At 46.1% G+C, this 22,983-nt stretch overlaps 1 protein-coding gene across 2 annotated transcripts in view; it reads right to left on the bottom strand.

Annotated features, from left to right (window-relative positions):
• Positions 1-4,775: 4,775 nt before the first annotated feature.
• The window catches only part of DNAAF11 (dynein axonemal assembly factor 11), a 72,980-nt gene continuing 54,772 nt past the window's right edge, over positions 4,776-22,983 (bottom strand). For both annotated transcript variants that reach the window (XM_047783227.1, XM_047783228.1), the window contains 2 exons: positions 14,577-14,662; positions 4,776-5,341 (listed from right to left, as the gene is read on the bottom strand). In XM_047783227.1, coding sequence (XP_047639183.1) covers positions 5,164-5,341; positions 14,577-14,662 — 264 coding nt within the window. In that variant the 3' untranslated portion in view covers positions 4,776-5,163. The remainder of the gene's footprint in view (positions 5,342-14,576; positions 14,663-22,983) is intronic.

Here is a 22,983-nt window from a genome sequence, read left to right as displayed (position 1 = left end):
CCCGTTGTGGCTCAGTGGGTTAAGATAATGTCCATGAGGATGTGGGTTCAATCCCTGGCCTTGCTCAGTGGGTTAAGGATCCGGGGTTGCCAAAAGCTGCAGTGTAGGTCAAGGGTGTGGCTCAGATCTGGCATTGCCATGGCTGTGGTGTAGGCCGGCAGCTGCAGCTCTCATTCGACCCCTAGCCTGGGAACCTCCATATGCTGCAGGTGCTGCCATAAAAAGAAAAAGAAAAGAAAAAAGAAAAAAACTAGGTCATAGAAATGCCATGCATTTCGTCATCGCTTTCCCAGGAGGCTCATCCTTGGAATTCAGCCACCACACTCCAAGGAGCCTAGGCCTCAAGGACACATGTGGGTGATGTGGCTGTTAGCCCAAGTGAGGCCTTGGTCAAAAGCCAACCTCAGAGTTCCCATTATGGCTCCGTGGTAATGAACCTGACTAGTATCCATGAGGATGCAGTTTTGACCCCTGGCCTCAATCAGTGGGTTAAGGATCCAGTGTTGCCATGAGCTATGGTGTAGGTCGCAGATGTGGCTTGGATCTGGTGTAGCTGTGTCTGTGGTATAGGCCAGCAGCTGCAGCTCTGATTCGACCCATAGCCTGGGAACTTCCACATGCCACTGATGCGGCCCTAAACACACACACACACACCAGCCTCGACTGCCAAATGCATGAGTGAAGACACTTCCAGTTTAGTCCAGCCTCCAATGTCAAGCTATCCATGGCCTCTGGGTCCTCCAAGTGGGGGTCCAGGCATGGGAGAGGACAGAAGAGCTCTCCCCAGTGTGTCCATCTGTATCCAACCTACAGAAACCATGTGCACAATAAAGTGGTGGTTTTATTGTACTAAGAATGCAGTGGTTTGTTACGTGGATGGGTGACCAGACATTCTAGATTTTTCCCTCTGGTGGTAGAAGTGAGCAGACTCAATAGCAGAGTGCTCCGTGACCCTGAGCGCTGAGGGGGGGCGCGTGTGGTCAGTGACTTCCTCCCCTGCAGGACCGCGGATCTGGACGACTCCCCAGTGCAGACGGTGTGAAAGGTTGACTCTGCAGCTGGATTTCACATCCCTCCTGAGGCTCTCCGTTTGTTGATAATTATCCCAACCACTGATGCTCTTGTCCAGGCAGGGGGACTGCGTGCTGGGTCCTGCTTTCCCCTCTACTCAAGGGCCTCCACTCTGTCCCTAGGGGACACCCCCCCCCCCCCCGCCCCGGCTCCTATCCAACCCCGAGAAGGCTCACCTGGGTCCTTGGACCCGGCACTCTCCAACCTCTGTTCAGTGATGCCACCGACAGAGGGTCAGTGTGGGTATAACCCCTGTGTGGCTCAGCATTGGTGGCAGCATTGGTCCACTGGGCGTTTTGGGTGCTCAGGAGGACCTGGGGGGAGATGTGGCCTTGAGGCAGAATATTAACTCAGGTGGTCAGTGCAGGAGCCTGGGCTCCACATTCGTTGATGTGGCTATTGATCAACATCTGTGGCTTCAGGGCTCCAGGGAGTAACATCCCCAGAGGCCTTGTTTTCTGATGGGAAATGCGGCTTCTCTGCAGGCTTTGTTTCCTATAGGAAATGTGCCTTTCCCCAAAAGGGCCTTCATCGCTAGCCCACTCCGCAACTGATAGAAAAGGAATGAGAGGAATGGTGACTCAGTCTAAGGAAAGAGAAGGACAAAGAAATCCTAAAACTTACGGGACATTTCCAACTCTAAATCCCTATTGGACAAGGACTGATACAGGTAACTGAGCAGGGCCAATGGGAGAAAACCACATCTTTCTGGACCCCACGTTGGTACCCCCCCATCTTTAAGAGATAAAAATCCCTATAGGACAATAGAGAGGGGGGCTCTTCTCCCCGCTCTCAGCAGCCCTGGGAGCTATTTGCTTTCTTTTAATAAAGACTTCGCTTGCTTGCTGCCAGTATGTTCCCGGGATTCATTCTTCGAATGCTGTGAACAAGAACATGGATTCGGTATCATCGTTCTGGCATCAGCTTCATGGGGCCTGGATCTGATGGGCTCAGACTTGTCCTCTAGGCAAGAATCACAGGGGGCATTCACATGGGGGGGGGGCATGCTGACATCGCAGACGACAGAGATGGCATGCAGACAGTGGCATGGGTTTGGAGAAGCTCTTTAAAAATTTTTTTTATTGTAGTTGATTTACAATGTTCTGTCAATTTCTGCTGTATAGCAAAGTGACCCAGTTATAAACATATATATATTCTTTTTCTCATATTATCTTCTATCATGGTCTATCCCAAAAGACTGGATATAGTTCTCTGTGCTGTACAGTAGGACCTTGTTACTTATCCATTCTAAATGGAATAGTTTGCATCTGCCAAACCCAAACTCCCCGTCCATCCCACTCCCCCCCCCAACCCCCGGCAACCACAAGTCTGTTCTCCGTGTCTGTGAGTCTGCTTTTTAGAGGAAGAAAAGACAGGTCCGAGTTACCAACTGAATGTTGAACCTTGGAAGGAGGGATAGGGTTTTTAGTGTTTTTTGTCAGCTGGGTGATTAGAAAATGAATCTATGAAACAAAATCCAGAGGATAAGAAGCAGAATAACAGGGCAGGAATAGATGAGAAAAAACAACAAACTGAACGATGGCACAGGGGACGTCCCTTGAACTTGCATTTGAGGCCTGAGATGGAGATGCCAAGGGCATCAGCCTGGAGCTGGCAGCACAAGCCACAGGATGGGCCCAAGGGTCCAGGGAGAGGGAGGGTATGTGTGGACGAGGGGACAGGCTGAGGGGCCGCATGGGTACCAGCCTGACGTGATGGCCAGAGGAGCTATAGGTCACTCAGCAGGAGGAGGACAAGAGCCAGGGGAGGGGGCCTCGGGAGAACATTTTCTGGCACCTGATGTGACTCCTTGCACATGGTAGGTGCTCAGGAAATGTGTGTGGAGTGAAGAGCCCCATGGGCATGGCCAACTGAGACTCAAGGAAAGCAGCAGACCTGAGGGAAGGTACCGAGTCGGGGAGCAGCCATGCAAAGGAACAGCTAGCCAGAGCTGGAGCAGCAACACACTGGCCTGACAAGCATCAACCGGAGACAGGACGGGGTGGCACCTTCCCTCCAAAAGTGTCAGGCAAGCTGTGACAGGCTGCCATCGGTGGCAGATGCACAGTGTGCACGGAGCCCCGGCTGTCAGCAGAGGGGCAGCCTTCTCGAGAGTGGGTGAGGACCAGGGCACCTCCCCCTGGGCTGGGGCCTGTCAGTGGCACACAAACCTCCCTTCAAGTTCATGGCCTGGGGCCTCCTCTGGATGGACATTCGGAGGCCATTCACAGGCAGGGGTCCTGCTGCAAGGCTGGCAAGGGACCTGGGAGGGGAGGCAGAGATGTGAATGGGACATCAATGCCAGTGAGAGAGAAGGGCCAGCTCAAGAGTTCAGGTGGCTTGAGAAAAACCAGGAAAGAAAAGCGGAAGGAAAAACACGGGGCTGGCATGTAGGGTCCCTAGGATTTCGGAAGACATCACACCCGGGGGATTTCCTTTCTCCCGGGGGCTGAGAGGAGGAGGAAAGGGCTCCTGGCAGAGCTGATGTGGGGGCTGAAGCAGCGGGCTTTTTCAAAGTGAGAGGTGAGCAGAGGCAGAGAGCGAGGAGGGTAATGCAGGAGGATGTGAGAAAAGCAGCCAAGGCACCGGATTCTGGGATCATGTGCTGTTATTGGTGGGAACTTAATGCTGAATCCTCACCTTGCAGCTGTAACCAAAACATGCTATGCTGTTCCCTTCAAGTCGGGTGGCCCTTCCCTGGCTCGGGATGAAGATTTAAGCAGAACCAATGACAATAACGCACCCTCGTACTCTTGGATAATTGATGGTCCTTTGGCCATTTGAATCATAATCTCAGTCTCCATTCAAAGATGTGCAGATACTGGACATCGGTAGCTGTGTGTAAGCGTTTGCTGATTGTGTGTGTGTGTGTGTGTGTGTGTGTGTGTGTGCGTGCGTGTGTGTGTGTGTGTGTGTGTGTGTGTGTGTTTGGGAAGAGGGGGAAGCCTGATTTAAATGCTCGTATGTCACAATTAGAGTAACGAGGGTTTTCCTATATTTACGTGGAATATGGAGTTCATCATGCTCTATATAAGGAAGAGGTTTAAGTAGTTACAAAGTGAAGAAGGAAACAGAGGAGAGAGTAGGATGGGGAGGAAGAGGGGGGTGAGAACAGTAGGAGGAGACGGAGAGGCGGCGGGGGAGGGAGGAGGAGCGGGGAGCGCAGTTCAGAGCGGACACTGCCAGGCGCTGGACAGCTCATCCGGAGACAAGCCTGTGCATGAGGCTGGTGTTATTACTCCCCAGTCACAGAGAGGGCCACGGAGGCTCAGGGAGGTTTACAAACTTGCTGAGGCTTTGTCCAAAGAGTCTGAACTAAACTCCAAGTTCAAGGTGCCTCATTTCCAACCTCATCTTCTTGCCATCGCACCTCACCATCAGAGAAAGCAGGTATATCAGAAGAAAACTCAAATATTGCTTAAAACCTTCTTAAAACATCCCAGTTTAATCTGAAATTTCGGTTTTAACTTCTGAGCATGACCAGTTGGCCAAAGCACCCATTTCTTTGTTTTCTTTTTAGGGCCGCACCTGCAGTATATGGAAGTTCCCAGGCTAGGGGTTGAATCGGAGCGGCAGCTCAGGCCTTTGCCACAGCCACAGCAACTCCAGATCCAAGGCACATCTGTGACCCATGCTGTGGGTTGCGACAACGCTGGATCCAGAGTCCTCTGAGCGAGACCAGGGATTGAACCCATTTTCTCAAGATTACGTTGAGTTCTTAACCCGCTGAGCCCTAATGGGAATTCCAGAAGTCCCAGTTTAAGAATCACTCCTTTAATCCATGACCTCACCCATCTGCACAAGCAGGCACTTCTGGGATTTATAATCGGCACGTTTCTGTAACAGTTCTGTGATTTACTGAGCACTTTCTCCAGCCAACACTTTATGACAGACGAATGATGTCACAGCACTCTGAAGGCATACATTTTAATTTTAAACTAGGTTGAGTGCATGACTGCACAGAGGAGAAGCTAAAGCACAGGAGTAGTGATATTGAAAAGTAACTGTGTTTACCCCATAAACCATATACACACACTCTTGGCACTGAGCAAACCTGGGAAAGATTTTGGTGGGTCAGCACAGCCTGAAGTTTCAGATCAACGGAGGCACTTCGGGATTATCTTCAAAGCCTGGATCTTCCTCGCCTGGTATTCTTTTGGGTTCAGACTGAACTCTTCTGGGTGTGTGTCTTTCCTCTTGGACGATGTTAGCCACGTCAGGGAAGGAATGCTTGCTGGGATCGACCTCTAGTCTCTCAACTTGCTGGCTTCTACAACAAAAGGGGCAGGGGAAATTGAGATTGCCTTTTAAATTAAATTTTGAGGAGATTCAAATATCAGCAAGTACTATCCCTGGAGCACGCAGGCAAAGAGGAGACTGTCCCAAGTTTCAAGTAGCTTAAAGCCTTGGAGAGGCAAGCATCCGACCCTTGGAGAAATAAAGGGGCAAAAAGTGCCCACAGGGCTGTGCTAACGCACAGGCAGCCGGAGGAGAGGCCAGCGGGGAAACTCTGCTTACCCGGGAATTTTTTGGATAATTGAGATGACACAGGCCAAGCCCCACAGCCAGGATCAAAAAGAGACTCACTCCAGGCAGGTCTCACTCCTGGAGCCAGTTGCTCAGGACAGCCCAGCCGGCCATGGTGAGGCAAGGGCACTTAGAGGACAAGTTCAGGTGCACAGCAGGCTTAGCCCACGCTTTCCCTCCCACAAGAACCTGTTCTGATGCCTGCCCTCGGGCCTCCCAGTCATGGCCAAAGCTACAGTGAAGGAGCCAAACAGGACCTCCGCTGGCCCAGGATTCCCATTATCACTGCTGGAGAGAACACTCTAGATGATGTGGTCAAGAGGCTGCTTTTCTGGCAATTTCCATCCCATAGGTCTGGAGTGGGACCCAGTAATCTTTATTTACATGAAGTTCCCCCAGGGGTTTTGATGATTTTGAAATTATTTTGGAATTGCTGCCCCATTCATTCATTCAGTTCGTTGACAGATATAATCGAGCGCCTACTGTATTCTAGCTTCCGTGCTTAACACCAGCAATACCACGGTCCGTGCAAGCAGACAAGGTACCTGGTCATGTCTAGGAGGACAGTGTAGAATTCACCAGAAGAGTTATCACACTGTCACATAATCGTCGCATCACTGACCTCTTCTCTCTATGAGCCTGACATCTTTGAAGCAAAGACTTTGTCTTTTTCAGCCTGTGTCTTTGGCTTACAGTTTTACTGAATACATAGTTGTTGAATACATGAAAGCGTGCTATTATATTGTTTTGGAATTATGAGATTACATAAGAAATTATCCCTAACATAAGGAAAATCACAATCTAATCCAGGAGTTCCAAACCCGCATCCTCAGACCAGATTCAAGCAGGCGTCTGGCGGGGCAAGGAGATTCAGTTTTCTTTGGAAAGTATAAATTCTCTCTTGTTTTCGCAGCCCTCTCGCCTCATTTCTACAAATGCTCAGCCCTTGAAAGCCTAGGACTTTCTGATTCCTTAGTATTTTGACTAACACACCTGGACCTGCTGAAGACAAATGCAGAGTACACGGGGAATATGAAATGGTATTTTCTAAAGCCCCAGATTATACGCTACAAACTATGTAGAAACGTACGGTTTTCGGCGATGTGGATTAGAGTCAGGATTAACTGTAGCCCTACTTTTTAATGGCTCTGTCCTTATTGAAAAGGCTGTGATATCTATGGCTTAATTAAGCAAATATCCAAATTCATCTATTAAGCTTGTGTGGTCCTTGACTTTGAGGAAAAGCAGCCTCGCTCACTTCCAGGCACATCCCTCGGGCTCTCGCTTCTACATCTCAGGAATGAACTGTGAGCTCGGCCAGCATCCAGGCGTCTGTGGCTCCTCTGCTTCGGATGCGGTGAGGAGCAGTTTGCACCCAGAGCCTTCAGTGCTTGTGAATCCTGGGGTAGTAAGCAGTGAAGAAGCTGGGCCGGGGGCACGTGAGGACCGCGCTGACCCCCCAGGAAAGAGCAGAGAGGGCCTTTCCTCCCCTGCTGTTTCCTGCCTCAATGTCGCAGGCCTGAAGAGCCAGATGCCCACCGCTGGTTAACCCACTGCCTGGCTGTGAGAGCTGAACCCCTGGAATTGAGACTCTAGTAAGAATAGCTGGAAGACAGAATAAATAAAGTTACTGCCACGGAAGAAAGCAAGGACAAAAAGAAAAGGTCTGAAGTCAGTAGCTGTAAAACGCAGTGAAGACTGATTCCTTCTATTAAAGAACATAAGTAACTTTCTTCCCACACTCTATTGGGCCAGCATGTTTGGACCGAAGACTCCCAGTTCCCACTGAAAACTCGAGATCATGAAATTGAGATCATGAAAAATGTGGTAAGATAATTAGGAACCACAAGGTCAAAATTCCGTGAGATGAGGAACCAGAAAGAGAAGTGGAGCCCCGAAGCCACCCTTGCCCCGAGGGTACTTGCTGAACCCCTAAAGTTGGGCTTGGTCTTGCTGGATGTTTAGAGTCTGGGGACAGAGGTCAAGGGTGGGCTGACAGGACGCCCTCTCCCCAGTAAGGATGCAGCCCCAAAGGGCTTCTCCCTCCTGTAAGAGTGAACGGGCCTCATGTCCTACGGCTCTTCTGTCTTCAGGCTATCACTTCTACGTGGAATCTAAAATAGGGCACAAATGAACCTGTCTGCAAAACAGAAAGAGACTCACAGACACGGAGAACAGACTTGTGGTTGCCGGGGGAGGGGGGGGGGAGTGGGATAAACGTGGAGTTTGGGGTTGGTTGATGCAAACTATTACACTTAGAATGGATAAGCAAGGAGGTCCTACTGCGCAGCACAGGGAACTATGTCCAATCCCTTGGGACAGAACATGATGGAAGATACTATGAAAAAAAGAATATATGTATATGACTGGGATGGGATGCTCTGCTCTACAGCAGACATTGACACACACTAAATCAGCTATACTAAAAATAATAGTATAGTAAATAATAATAATAATAAAAATCAATAAATTATTTTTTTTTTGTCTTTTTGCCTTTTTTTCTAAGGCTGCTCCCGCGGCATGTGGAAGTTCCCAGGCTAGGGGTGGAATCGGAGCCGTGGCCACCGGCCTATGCCACAGACACAGCAACTCGGGATCTGAGCTGCGTCTGCGACCTACACCACAGCTCACGGCAAAGCCAGATCCTTAACCCACTGAGCAAGGCCAGGGATCGAACTCGCAACCTCATGGTTCCTAGTCAGATTCGTTAACCACTGAGCCATGACGGGAACTCCAATAAATTATTTTTTTATTTCTTATTTTTTTTGTCTTTTTGCCTTTTCTAGGGCCGCTTCCATGGCATATGGAGGTTCCCAGGCTAGGGGTCTCATTGGAGCTGTAGCCACCGGCCTACGCCAAAGCCACAGCAATGCAGGATACGAGCTGCGTCTGCAACCTACACCACAGCTCATGGCAACGCCGGATCCTCAGAGCAAGGCCAGAGATTGAACCCGCAACCTCATGGTTCTTAGTTAGATTCGTTAACCACTGCATCACAACGGGAACTCCTAAGCTATTTTTTTTTAAATACTGAATGAGAAATAACCCCACTCCGCCTGCCTCCCCATGGGGCTATAAGAGAGCTGCCCCAGTGGACAGAGGAGGGCTGAGTTGTCACCCTCAGCTGGCACGTCCTTGGGTTTAGAGCAGCTAAAAAAACCCTTCAATCTTGAATTTAGACTTCAGTGATCCTAAGCCAGTAGTGTTTTTAGGGTCTGTTCCAAAGCGTACGCTGGTGCTCCTTGGCTGAACACCTGCTAGACCTCTGAGAAGCCCCAGACAATGGAGCAGGCCACAGTAAAAAGTAAACAGCACTCAAGGAAAAAGGGGACTTTGCATAAGAATCAGCAGAAGCAACAAGAGCAGAAAGAGAGACATAAAAACTTCAGATATTGACTAGGAAAGGATGGATTATGAAACCACTACATTTAACATGTTTCAATAAAATGTTTCTGACTTGATAGTAAAATGCTGAAAACTTTCCCTCTGGAATTGGCAATGAGACAAAGATGCCTGCGATCACCCTCTATTCAAGATTGTACTGGGAGTTCCCATTGTGGCACAGTGGTTAACGAATCTGACTAGGAACCATGAGGTTGCAGGTTCGATCCCTGGCCTTGATCAGTGGGTTAAGGATCAGGCGTTGCCGTGAGCTGTGGTGTAGGTCGCAGACCGGCTCAGATCCCATGTTGCTGTGGCTGTGGTGTAGGCTGGCAGCAACAGCTCCGATTAGACCCCTAGCCTGGGAACCTCCATATGCCAAGGGATTGGCCCTTTTAGAAAAGGCAAAAAGACAAAAAAAAAAAAAAGATTGTACTGGATTTTTTTCCCTATTCAGTAACGCATGAAAAAGAAATAAAAGGTACAGATTGGGAAGGAAGAAAGCCATCACTCTTTGCAGGCATATAGGAAACACAGAAGAAACAATTGATAAATTAATAAAATAATAAAAGAGATTAGCAAGGTTGCTAGGTATGAAACCAAACATGAAAGTGAATTACATAGTGGAAATTGTTACACAATTCTGTGAATACACTAAATGCCACTTCACTGTATATTTTCAAATGGTTAACTTGGTGAATTTTATGTTATGTGTATTTTATCACACTAAAAAATTAGCAATCTATATGCCACAAACAAAAATATTTATGATAGCATCAAAAATATCACACACCTAAAAATCAGTAAAACATGGAAAATTATCAAATTTTATTAAAAGACACCAAATAAGACTGAAAACATAGAGATGCCAATATTATAAAGACTGTTCTCCCTAAACTGATCTATGCATCCAATAGAATTTCAAACAAAATCTCAGTACACGTGTGTGTGTGTGTGTGTGTGTGTGTGTGTATGAGAAACATGACAAATTTCTAAAATTTATATAAAATTGCAAAGGACCAAGGGCTCTTTAAGAAGAACAAGTTGAGAAGACTTTTCCTACTAGTCAGAAATGTACAATAAAACTGTGAAAATTAAGGAAATGGAACAGAATAGAGGCCTATTCTCGTCCTAGAGACCTAGACACACGTGGACACTTGATCTATGACAAGAGTGACCTTGTTAATCATTACAGAAAGTATAAACTTTTTTTTTTGTCTTTTTTAGGGCTGCACCCACTGCATATAGAAATTCCCAGGCTAAGGGTCTAGCTGGAGCCATAGCTGCTGGCCTACACCACAGCCACAGCAACGCAGGATCCAAGGTGCATCTGAGACCTACAGTACACCTCACAGCAACGCTGGATCCTTATCCCACTGAGGGAGGCAAGGGATCGAACCCGCATCCTCCTGGATACTAGTTCGGTCCAACACCACTGAGCCACGACGGGAACTCCTAGAAAGTATAAACTTTTTAATAAGAGACACTGGAACAATTTGGTGTCTACATGGGAAAAATTAACAAAATTGTCAGACCTTAAATAATCAGTTCCTAATGTATTATACCTAAATGTGAAAGGCAAAACTACCAAAGGCTTATAAGATAAAGACTACCTTTATGACTTCGAGGCAAGATAGGATTTTTAAAACAAGATAAAGCATTAGCCATAAAAAGTTTAATAATTTTTGTTGTTTTTAAAAATGTGATTGTCTGTTCTTGAAAAGATACCATGAAGTGGCTTCTGGTTTCTGAGAAAAATTACGAAGCTCTGATGAAGGATATCAAGAACTAAACAAATGGAAAGACACTCTGCATCCATGGATAAGAAGACTCAGCATTGTCAAAATGTCAGTTTCTCTCAACTTGATCTGTGCATTCAACGCAAATCCCAATCAAAATCCCAGCAGGTCATTTTGTGGATACTGACAAACTGATTCTAAAGCTTATGTGGAGCGGTGACAGACTCAGAACAGCCAACAAGTAGTTACGGAAAGAACAAAGTCGGAGCACTGATGCTGCTTACCTTAAAAACTGAGACAGCGAGTATTGGTGAAAGACAATAGACAAATAGATGAATAGACGATAGACAAATAGAAAGTCAGTGCAGAAATAGAGCAGTGGAACAGAGTGGAGGGCCCAGAAATGGGCCTCCGTAAATACAGTCAAGACACACAAAGAACTCTTCAACCTCAACACTTCAAAAGACAGTTTGGCAGTTCCTTACACCACTAAACATGCTCTTACTGTATGACCCAGCAATTGGGTTCCTTGGCATTTACTCAAAGGAGCTGCAATCTTTTGTCCACACAAAATCCTCAATGTAATATTTATGTTAGCCTTCTCCATAATTGCCAAAAATTGGAAGCAACTAAGAAGTCCTTCAGCAGGTGAATGGATCAATAAACTGTGGTCCATCCAGACAATGGACGGTCCAGCTCTAAAAAGAAATGCACTACTGGAAGTTCCCGATGTGGCTCAGGGGTAAGGAGCCCAACTAGTATACATGAGGATGCAGGTTCCATCCCTGACCTCACCAGCGGGTTAAGGATCCTGTGTTGCTGTGAGCTGCGGTGCAGGTCGCAGATGCGGCTCGGATCCCCGTGTTGCTGTGGCTGTAGTGTAGGCTGGCAGCTGTAGTTTCGATTTGACCCCTAGCCTGGGAACTTCCATATCCTGCAGGTGTGGCAAAAAAAAAAAAAAAAAAAAGCAAAAGAAAAAAGAAAAGGAAATGCACTATCTCGTTATGAAAAGACATGGAGGAACCTTAAATGCACGTGACTAAGTGAGGGAAGTCAAACTGACAAGACTCCCTGTTGTATGATTCCAATCATATAACCTTTTGGAAAAGGCAGAACTCTGGCACAGTACATATGTCGATAGTTGGCAGAGGTTGGGGGTGGGGAGAGAGGGATGAGTAAGTGGAGCACAGAGGATTTTCAGGGCAGCGAAGCTACTCTGTGTGATCCTATAGTAGTGGATACACGTCAGGGTACCTTTGTCCAAACCCACAGATGGCACCGCACTGAGGCGCAGCCCTAATGCCAAGGGTGGACTTTGCGATAATGGTGCCCCAGCTCGGGGCCGTCAATGGGCACAAACGTTCCACTCAGGTAGGGGAGGCGGATCACGAGCGAGGCTGTGCACGAGCTGGGGCAGGGAGTGTCTGGGAACTCTCTGTGCCATCTAATCAATGTTGCTGCGAACCGAAGAGTGCCTTAAAGACGAGAGTCTGTTTTTCAAGAAAGACACCATCAACAGAGTAAGAAGGCCAGCCCAAGACAGGCCATGTTCTGGTCCCTGGTTCTACCACTCACTTAACGGTTCTGCCATCTTGGGCAAATCACTCCATGTCTTTGAACCGCAGTACCTCAGGAACACTGGAACTTACCCTGCAGTTATTCTGGAGATGAAGGATAAGGCAGGGCATCGTACAGCACAGTGGGGGCCCTCAGTACTCAATAAATCAGTTTTTGAGCAAGTTCTGAGTCTTCCTTCATCGCCGTGTCATAGGACCACAAGCCTTCACATGAGAGTCGGTTACTTTCCCCCAAACATGATCCCATCCAGGCCTGAGGAACAAGGCCCTGCTGTCCTTGATCTTTTCCTCCTACTCTGTCTCCACAGCTCAAGAAAAGGACCTGTCAAGCTATGAGATGCTTGAGGGGCTTATTCTAACACCCCTTGCATCTGTAGTCCCTTCCCCCAAACCAACAACCTACCCGACCCCATTCCCGCGTGCAGCCTTTATAAGCAACTGTTTGGTTAATGAAGAGGCTGAGATCATGCAGATGATGAAGTTGGCAATGATTAAGGCACCACAGACAACCTTCACATGGATACATTGTGTCTGGCTGTGGGGTGATCACTTCTTGGGAACCAAAATGAAAAAGAAAGGCTTGGTAACAACACCGTGGGAGGTTCGACTGTGAAGAACTGTGTTGCGACATCTCTAACCATCAAGTGGGAGCATAGCAATGATGGTTTCTCTGGAGTCTTGAGGAACAGCTCCAAACTATTTGCCACGGCTTGGTTTCCAATCCCTGGGATGCCTCATAAATTAGAATCAGACTCTTTATATGTGTTGGTGCTGCTGGGAGTTAATTATGACCGTGAATAGTCATAATACCTTGAATTTCTCTAAATGACACGTTATCCGAAATGGAAATCACTGAGCTAGGAAACGGGAGCGTGGCTTTCCAAGGTTAAAAACAGCAACCCCCGTTCAGAAGGAATTCAGTTCCATACCTGTTGTTTAAACAAACCCCATGTTTGAAAATCTTTACAAAACTTTGACAGTTGTCTTTGAATACACGAACGCCTGATTGCTTGTATTATGCAAGACGTAAATATAGCTCTGGTTCAGGTATTTTTACAGTGATAATTCTAGCGTGTACATTTGTATCACAAAGATAGTTTGCCTTGGTCCAAAATAGACTTTGCCATCTGGATGGTACGAGTCTGGAAATCATGACAAGGAGAAGGAAAGTTGGAAGAGCTGGGCGGTTCATTCTAAGGAAGAATTGAGAACTGATGAGAGCTTCGTCCAAAATACTCTATGGATTGTCTGCTGTGTATTGGGGCAGGGCGGGGGTGGGGTGGGTGGGGAGGTTTGTTCTGAGGGTCTCTGGGGGCAACGCTAGAACCTTCCGTTAGGAATCCTCGAGGAGCTCTCAAACACCAGGCCTTGCTGAGAAGGAGACAAATATCCTCTTGAGAGGATGAGGGTCCTGCTGGGAAGGAAGCGTAAGCAAAGGCTGGAAGATGACCTGGGACTGACAGCGGGGTGCCCACGGGGCCTCTTGGTCCTTGCAGCCCTGAGACGGATGTGACATCCAGCATAAAAGAGAGGCCGTGTGAGTGGTAGTCTGAGCAGAGCTCAGGAGAACTGTCCCAACGAGTCCCAGCCGTGTGGCTACAAACATTCTTGCCTTCTCCCTCCCTCATGGTCCCCATCTGCAAACTCAGGATAAAAATCGTGAGGATTAGATGTGTTCATGTGAATAAAGCGCCCAGGATGGTGCCTGATAAAACGCTGGTGCCCAGGACATGGGGCATCCAGGGTGTGGCTATGGCCACTTGCATTTTTATCACAGGAAATCAGGACCTAGATGCTCAGGTCCGTTTTTTAGGGATCCAGAGCCCCGCCAAACCAGGGTCTTAGTTTGGGGAATAAACACGAACCTTCATGGCATGAATCCTTTTTAAACTTTCAACAGTTATACCTGTTTGGCTTTTTCTTTTTTTTTTTCTTTTCCTTTTTTTTTTTTTTTGGTCTTTTCAGGGCGGCACCCACAGCACATAGAGGTTCCCAGGCAAGGGGTCAAGTCGGAGCTGTAGCCACTGGCCTACCCCAGAGCCACAGCCACACCAGATCTGAACCACGTCTGCGACCTACGCTACAGCTCATGGCGTTGCCGGATCCTTAACCCACTGAGCGAGGCCAGGGATGGAACCCGCAACCTCATGGTTCCTAGTTGGACTCGTTTCCGCTGCGCCACGATGGGAACTCCGGTTATACCTGTTTGGAAGGGGCTTCCTAGGCACCACATGACAAGAGAACTAAACCACAAAGCCACAGACAGGCTGGGGGACGTCACCTTCGGTGTGTCTGCGCTCTGCCGAGGTCCCGTGCGCTCTTCACAGACGGCGACGTTCCTTGACAGCCTGTGATCACCTCACCCACCTGTGACAAAAGCAGAGCACACACCAAATGATACGTAATCTCTGCCATATCGTCAAAAATAGACATATTTGAGATGTTCAAATGCTAAAACATTTTAATATTCACTACATATTCCAGTCTGATTTTAAGCCCCATGTGGGGTCTGGGAAAGATAAAACAGTCCCCGTGATCCATCAAGATACTTCCCAAGACCCGCAGTCACACCTGAAACCACGGATTGTACTTGAACCCTACATATATGCTGCTTCTTCCTTTACATACCCACCTGGGAAGAAGTTTAATTTATATATTAAGCAGAGTAGGATACCAACAACAATAACCAATAACAAACTAGAACAATCATAACAATATGTGCTAATACGTGTTACAAAATTGCACAAATAAATTGCACAAATTTAATACCTTTTCCACCTTTTTCTTTTTTTTTATGGCCACACATCTGGCACATGGAAGTTCCTGGACCAAGGATTGAACCCACGCTGCCACAGAGAAAACACAGGACCCTTAACCTGCTGCCCTACAGTGGGAACTGTGGATAGATGATGAATGAAGAAATGAGGCCATGCCTCCTACTCTGGGGGACACTCGGGTCAAATTCAGGGAGGAGTGTTCTTGCCCTTGAGGGCAAGGCTTTTCTGTGGTCATACAAGGATTTTTTAGATAGCGCAGTTGTATATTTTTCTATTGTATTTTATAAAAATTCAGTCTGTGTGTGCATATGTAATTTAGTTCAGCCCCTTCTCATAGACCCATGTGCAACACAGAAAGAAAAGACCTGCTTAGGAGCTCCCTGGTGGCCTAGCTGTTAAGGATTCCATGTTGTCTTCTGCTGTGGCTCCAGTTCCATCCCTGGCCCCGGGAACTTCCGCATGCTGTGAATGTTCAGCCCCCACCCCCCCAAAAAAGATCTGCTTAAACATGGCCCTTTCAATATATGCATTGAACATCTTACTAGGGAAAATACCTTTAAGCATCACCCACCAGTTTGTGTGAAGGCCAGACGTCTGCTGAGACTCCAGAAGGAAAAAACAATGAATGTGGCGTATACCAAACACAGTGAATTTTAAGGCTGGAAGAATTTCTTCAGAAGCCTTTTTTCAAAGGCACATATTCTGCATAACCAAAAGCTTGAAGAAGAAAATCGTGGAAGAATCAGCAGTGGAAGCCACTAATGCCATGTTCACCGATAATTAGAGAGGGTGACTCATGGAACAGCTCGCCCAAGGAAGCAGGTTTTTATCATCATCATGTGCAGTTTGCTTTGGAGGAGGCTAATTCTAAAATGATGTATTTGCTGTATTTTAAAGTGTATTTTATGCCAATTTTATTGTTTTCCCTTCATTGTTTGTTGGCCAAGGATGTTGTATTTTCAGATGTTAACGTGGCAGGGTGTGAATGTTTATACTATTTTAATATGACAATATTTTTCCTTCTCTCTCATTGAACTAGTGTGATGGATACAAATATTTTCCCCATGTTCCTGGCCTATCCTTGAAGAAATGGAAATACTTTTCGGTTGCTATTGATTCCAGGTCTAGTATGTTCAGCCACATTAATGTCCTATATGAGGGCAAAGAAAGAGTTGAGGGAACTAAAAAGAGAGGCCTCCCAGCTGAAGGGGGCGGAGTGAGGTCACAGGTGTCAGGGTTAGGAGAACTGGCACCTTCCTCCTGGGGAGTCTGGCGGTTGGGAGGCAGCAGTACCTCCGAGAGCTGTGGAGGTGGGGAGCAGTGCTGTCCAGAATTTTCTGCAATGATGGAAATGCTATGTGCAGTCCACCATGGGCCCTGAGCATTTGAAATGCGGTGTCTCCGAGAGACTGTAATTTTCTTTTCTTTTTGGCCATCCCCCAAAGCATGTAGAAGTCCCCAGACCAGGGATTGAACCTGCGCCACAGCAGTGACTGTGCGGAATCCTTAACTGCTAGACCACTAGGGAACTCCCTTATGTCATTTTAAAGTAATCTGAATTTGTACTGACCAAGCCAGAGACATGGGAACATGACCGGAGCAAGCCCCAAAAACCTATGTGTGGGCGGCCTGAATCTTCCTCAGGAAGAAAGGACATCCATCCACACCAGTAACCCCTAATTCATCAGTGTCCTTGTCATTCTGGAACGTTCTGCTCCTTCCTTGACATGCCTGGGACCTGGAACTCTTACGTGAGTGAGCGTGAGAACTCAGAGGCTGTGTGTCAACATTTCTGACCAGTGTGGGGTGGAAGGCTGCAGAGCAGCTCTATAGGACCGCGTGAGCCACAGAGCTTGCAGAGGTGTTGGCTGGGGTCTTGGTCAAGCCACTACTGCAACCCAACTTCTCCCTTTTCCCAATCCTGGGTCCTCCCCTCCCACTGGTGTTGATTCCCAGGCCACTGCCCTCCCTAACAAACCTTTTGCCCCTTCTGCTCCATCTCAGGGTTTGCTTCCTGCGGAGAAGTGGCCTCTTAGTACCTATTTTTTATTTTTTAATATCTTATCTACAACATTAAATGAGACCAATGGTAGTTAAAATTCATGAAAACATCAACTTGAAGAGAAAAAGCTCTCGAGCCAAACGCACAAGTTTTGTATTGCTTCATGTTGTAAATGCACTAATAAGAATGGGAGCATATGCATAATTCCAGTCTTAAAACACCTCATTCCCAACACTGTTATTTGTTCCATAATAAGCTCAGACAAAGATTCTCTGTGTTTATGGAAATGCAAATAGAATCACAAATTTGGAACTTTTCTTCCCCGGGAATTTGCTGTGTACCAGAATCTAAAAGTGTTGCTTATTTTTAAAACATGTTTTCACCTCATTTAGTTTCAAAGGTTCTTTTAATTGAAAGGTTATAAGGAATTAAGAAATCATCAGTAAAAAAAAAAAAAAAACCCAAAGACAAACAAAAAACACTAGCACTCATAGTAACACTAAAATCCATCTTAACACCAATATTTACAGGAAGAGCAGGAAAAACTCTTCTGATAAGAGATCTGATTTTCCCAAGCAGAGGATCACAGGGTCAGAGTTCCCAGGTACTGAAATACTAACATTTGGTTTCCCTCTGTATCTGCAGCCCTGGCGCTGCTCTTCCTCTAGGAAATGCTGTTTGTTGACACTGAACTTCTTACTCTTTTGTATGAAGTGTGTTTAGGGATGACTAATGGAAAAGCTGTAAAGGCCAAAATATGTTTAATAAATTAGATAATGTGGGACAAATGGCTTCCTGAATCCATGGAGGCAAATGTAGTCAACGACTTGAAAATTCAATTGCAGGGCAGGCACAAAGGTACAAATTAACATCTTAATAGTGTTACATTATTTTAACTCACGGATTCATACGATTGTAAGTAAATTGGGGGTGAACACGGAGGCAGACACTGAGGACTTCAGAATGTAGGCATCCCTTCTAAGGCTTTCCAGACAGACGGTTTTCCAGCCTTTGCTTTAAAAGGACCTTGGTCAGTGGTTAATGAACCTGACAAGTATCCACGGGGATGCAGGTTCGATCCCCGGCCTTGCTCAGTGGGTTAAGGATCCAGTGTTGCCATGAGCTGTGGTGTAGATCACAGACGCTCTTGGATCCCACGTTGCTGTGGCTGTGACATAGGCTGGCAGCTTCAGCTCTGAATGGACCCCCACCCTGGGAACCTCCATATGCCGCAGGTGCGGCCCTAAGAAAAGACAATAAATAAATAAATAAATAAATAAATAAATAAATAAATAGACCCTGGGATGGAGTCTTGTTACTTCTTGAGGCAGAATCCTATGCAGAGACCATCTTTATCGACCTTAACAAAATGCATGTGTTTGCTTTGCCAGTTATAAAAGTCACTCAAACCAAGCAATCCAGACCACCTACAAGAGCTGTGTAAAACTGCAGTAAAGAGCTGGGAGGGAAGAGTTCCTGCTGTGGCGCAGTGGTTAACGAATCCGACTAAGAACCATGAGGTTGCGGGTTCGATCCCTGCCCTTGCTCAATGGGTTCAGGATCCGGCATTGCCGTGAGCTGTGGGGTAGGTCACAGACGTGACTCGGATCCCGCATTGCTGTAGGCCAGCGGCTACGGCTCTGATTCGACCCCTAGCCTGGGAACCTCCACATGCTGCTGCGGGAGTGGCCCAAGAAATGGCAAAAAAGACAAAAAAAAAAAAAAAGAGAGAGATGGGAGGGAGAGAGATCTAGCTCTTTATCCTTATATTGAAGTTGAGCCATGGAACTTACCAACATCTGACTATTTTTGACCTAAAAAGCAGTAATTTTCCATGATTCAACCAAATAGTTATTTTTATTTTATTTTATTTTTTTGTCTTTCGTTGTTGTTGTTGCTATTTCTTGGGCCGCTCCCGCGGCATATGGAGGTTCCCAGGCTAGGGGTTGAATCGGAGCTGTAGCCACCGGCCTACGCCAGAGCCACAGCAACGCGGGATCCGAGCCGCGTCTGCAACATACACCACAGCCCACGGCAACGCCGGATCGTTAACCCACTGAGCAAGGGCAGGGACCGAACCCGCAACCTCATGGTTCCTAGTCGGATTCGTTAACCACTGCGCCACGACGGGAACTCCCAAATAGTTATTTAAATGAAGTTAAATAAGAATAAGTAACCAATCACTCCATTTCAGATGAAGACTTGCTCCTGGGAAGCTCCAAGGGTGAATGGACAAAGAAAAAGGAATATAAGGGAAGGTATTTGTTGAGAGAGAAAATATAAACATTTGACTTTCTAACGTTTGTCTGTGAATTTACTCAGGCTTTTTAAATATCAATATTCATGAGAATCAGAAATAAATTTCTCTTTCTCTTGCATTTTCATCTTGTATCATAGTTTCAACTATTACCTTCATTAAATCTTCTCAAAGAAATATTTACTGAGCATCTACTATGTGCCAAGCCTGGGACTGAGGGGTTGATATGGAATGACAGATTTTGAAATGACCCCGAAAATAAATAAATAAATAAATAAATCTCCCTGATCGTCTCATGAGGAATAAATACACATAAGTAATTAAAATACATTGAGGAAAGCCCAACTGATAGATTTATGCAAAGACTACTATAGAAGCCCAAGGAAGAGGCATAAACTGGGTGACATGCCGAGTAGGGATCAAAGAAGCCTTGCTCAGGATGTGAAATCTGATGCAGATCTTAAAGTTAATGAGCGGGAATTGGCCACAAGGTGGAGATGACGTCGGGAATAAAGAACTCTCCAGGAAGAGAACAAGCACAAACCAAGATAGGAAGGTAAAGGACCACACAAACCAGCCCAGGATATTAGACAGATAATAGCTGGAAATAAGGCTGAAGAATTGGCAGAGGGCAGATCTTGGGAGACGTTAAGGTGTTTTGAACTTGGGGCGGGAGGTGCTGGGGGCTTTCTCAGGTTTTCGGGTTTTTCTTTTTCAGCAGGAAGAGCAGCGTTCTAAATGTATTTCCTAATTTCATTACCACCGTGTGTGATGTTAACAAAAATACCAAGTCGGGTGGAGGGACGGCTTTTTTTTTTCCCACTAGATGAAAATATAGTTTCTCAGAATTTTGAAGAAAGTTTTCCATTTCTTTTTTCTTTGTCATTTTCTTTCTTTCTTCTCTTTTGGCTGTGCCTGCAGCATGCCTAAGTTCCTAGACCAGGGATCGAACGCAAGCCCTAGCAGTGACCTGAGCCACAGCAGTGACACCACCAGATCCTTAGCTGTGAGGCCACCAGGGAAGTCCAAGTTTTCCATTTCTGAGCTCTAGCCCTGATTTCCATGTTGTGGCAACCCAAACATGCTAAATAATTCCCTCATCTGATATGAAGAACTCCCATATAATTTACTGATGGATCGACATGTTTTTCCTCCACCATCATCTTGCCTAAGTATACACGTTAAGCAAATGCCTTCATCGACGCCGTGTAAGGAATTTCCAAAACGTCTCTCCATGTTTTTTCTTCATAAAACTTCAGAATTGTCTACGCCCATTAGATACCAGTCTGCCACGATGTAGCCAATTGTTTGATTTGGACGGTAGGGAACTTGCATCTGTGTCAGCACTGAGCCCTCCCTCTCCCACCACTGAAATAGACCCTATTGCCCAGAAAGCCTTATGCCAACTTCCGAAGGACTGGGGGACTTGAAAATTGTCCATCTTCTTCCATATTTTTTGGTATTTATATCTATTACTTAATTACCTAAAATACTGGTGTCAAACACTTAAATATGCAAAGTTCAGATTCCCATAAAAGAATATTATTAAATAAAACCTCAGAATCAATAAGACTTTTTAATTTTTCTCTGGCATTAGAGGAAGTTAGTATCTACATCCAAACTTACTGTTGATATTTTAACAACTTCGTTATTTCTTAACTCTATTCTCATTGAATTTATTAAGAAAGGTACATAATTCACTTAGCCTGCTTAAAAAAAAAAAAGAGTTCTTTTTAAAAAAAACAAGCTCTTGGGAGTTCCCGCTGTGGCGCAGTGGTTAACGAATCCGATTAGGAACCATGAGGTTGCGGGTTCGGTCCCTGCCCTTGCTCAGAGGGTTAACGATCCGGCGTTGCCGTGAGCTGTGGTGTAGGTTGCAGATGCGGCTCGGATCCCGCGTTGCTGTGGCTCTGGCGTAGGCCGGTGGCTACAGCTCCGATTCAACCCCTAGCCTGGGAACCTCCATATGCCGCGGGAGCGGCCCAAGAAATAGCAACAATAACAACAACAACAATAACAACAACAAAAGACAAAAAAAAAGTAAAAAAAAAAGCTCTTTTTTCTATTGAAGAAAATTCATTCATCCACAGTTAGAAAATATATAAATTACCATTAGCACGTTATTGAAAAATTTTTGAACAGATAAAAATACTTGAATAAGTCAAACATTTTTGAAGTATATTCTACCTCAAATAAAGACACAATTGGCAGCAAAGAACATTTAAATCGTGAAAAACTAATCAGAAAAATAAGAAGGGTAAGAATAGCGGGTTTGATTTCAAACATATCCAAGCTGTCTGAGGAAAAACGTAGAAGGTGCAATTGCTGATATTTATATGTAAAATCAATATTGACAGTTGCATAAGACAGCGCCATGGTTTTGAAATAAAAGGAGAATAAATCTAACTATCAAAGAGTTCCTTTGAAATTCTTTCATGCTTGTAATGTGCAATCTTATCTGACAGTTCCCCATGAAGAGTCATCCATACACACAGCCTAAAATTGAAAATGATATTTTCTTAAGTTAGGACAAACATCAAGAATGATAATGATATTTTAAAAGAAAATATCCTTTTTCAGTCTTGCTGGAGAGAGTCTCAGTGGGAAATACCCTGCATTTACCTGAAGAAGTTGATGATTATTCTCCTTGTTCCAGGTCAGCAATAGCTCAGAAGTGCTGGCAAGTCCATATCACCCCATCCCCTACCCGGCACCACAGGGAATAACCATCAACCCAGCATCCGCAGGGGTTGGTGTACTACTACCCCAGTTCCATCACCCCCCCCAGTGCAGTTATTCTGGGACTATCTCCCGGAGCTTTCCCGAAAGAGCTAGCACTTTCTCCTGGTGCCTTCCCTTCCCTGCTTCCTGACCAGCATTCCCGTATTTCCCAAAAAGACACCTGCACTCACACCCCAGGTGAGGTTCCACTTCCGGAAGACCCCAAACTGAAAAAGTGTTTTAGATTTCAAGTGTGAGTCTGTGCCTTGCAATTTAGCATTTACAAAAACTGGGGGACTCTCAAGTTTCCCCCGAGGAGGAAAAGCGGGAACCCAGTACAACTAGACTCCCAAACACTGATTAGATTTCCCCTGGGATCCCACTCATGTCTCTGGGAGCACCTAGTTTACCTTTGTGTGCTGGGTACTTATGTGAAAAAAAAAATCTGTCTATCCATTCATTCACCTATCTACCCACCTACTCACCTACCCACCTATCTATCTATCTACCTCCCTATTTGAGTCAGTGGATAATGTTGACTTCTAGGTGCCTGGGTTTTGCCAGGCATGTGTGGATGGTACTCCCTGGAGACCATCTTCACTCAAGTTCAAGGCCCACTTTTGGAGCCATTTAGACAGGCTTCAAGGCTTTCTGAAGACTGGATGGCTTCTCATTCACCTTCCTCCCAGGTGACACCTTTTCAGAGTCACATCCCAGAGTGGGGGTGGCTTACTAGAGTCCCCATCCAGGCTAGGCTCTGGACGTTGACTTTCTTCCTCTTACCCTTGGGTGGTCACTGAAAGCATCGTGTATCCTCTCAGCCATTCCTTTGGGGTCAGTAGACCGCAACTGCTCACCACCTATCACCGTCAAGATGTTTTTAAAATATGTGGTCCATCCTTCTAAATTTTCTTCAGTACGAGAGTCACTC

The sequence above is a fragment of the Phacochoerus africanus genome, chromosome 6, assembly GCF_016906955.1.
Source record: "Phacochoerus africanus isolate WHEZ1 chromosome 6, ROS_Pafr_v1, whole genome shotgun sequence".
Lineage (NCBI taxonomy): Eukaryota > Metazoa > Chordata > Mammalia > Artiodactyla > Suidae > Phacochoerus > Phacochoerus africanus.
The sequence above is the reverse complement of the archived record's forward strand: the minus strand, read 5'-3'. Positions and strand labels throughout refer to the sequence as shown.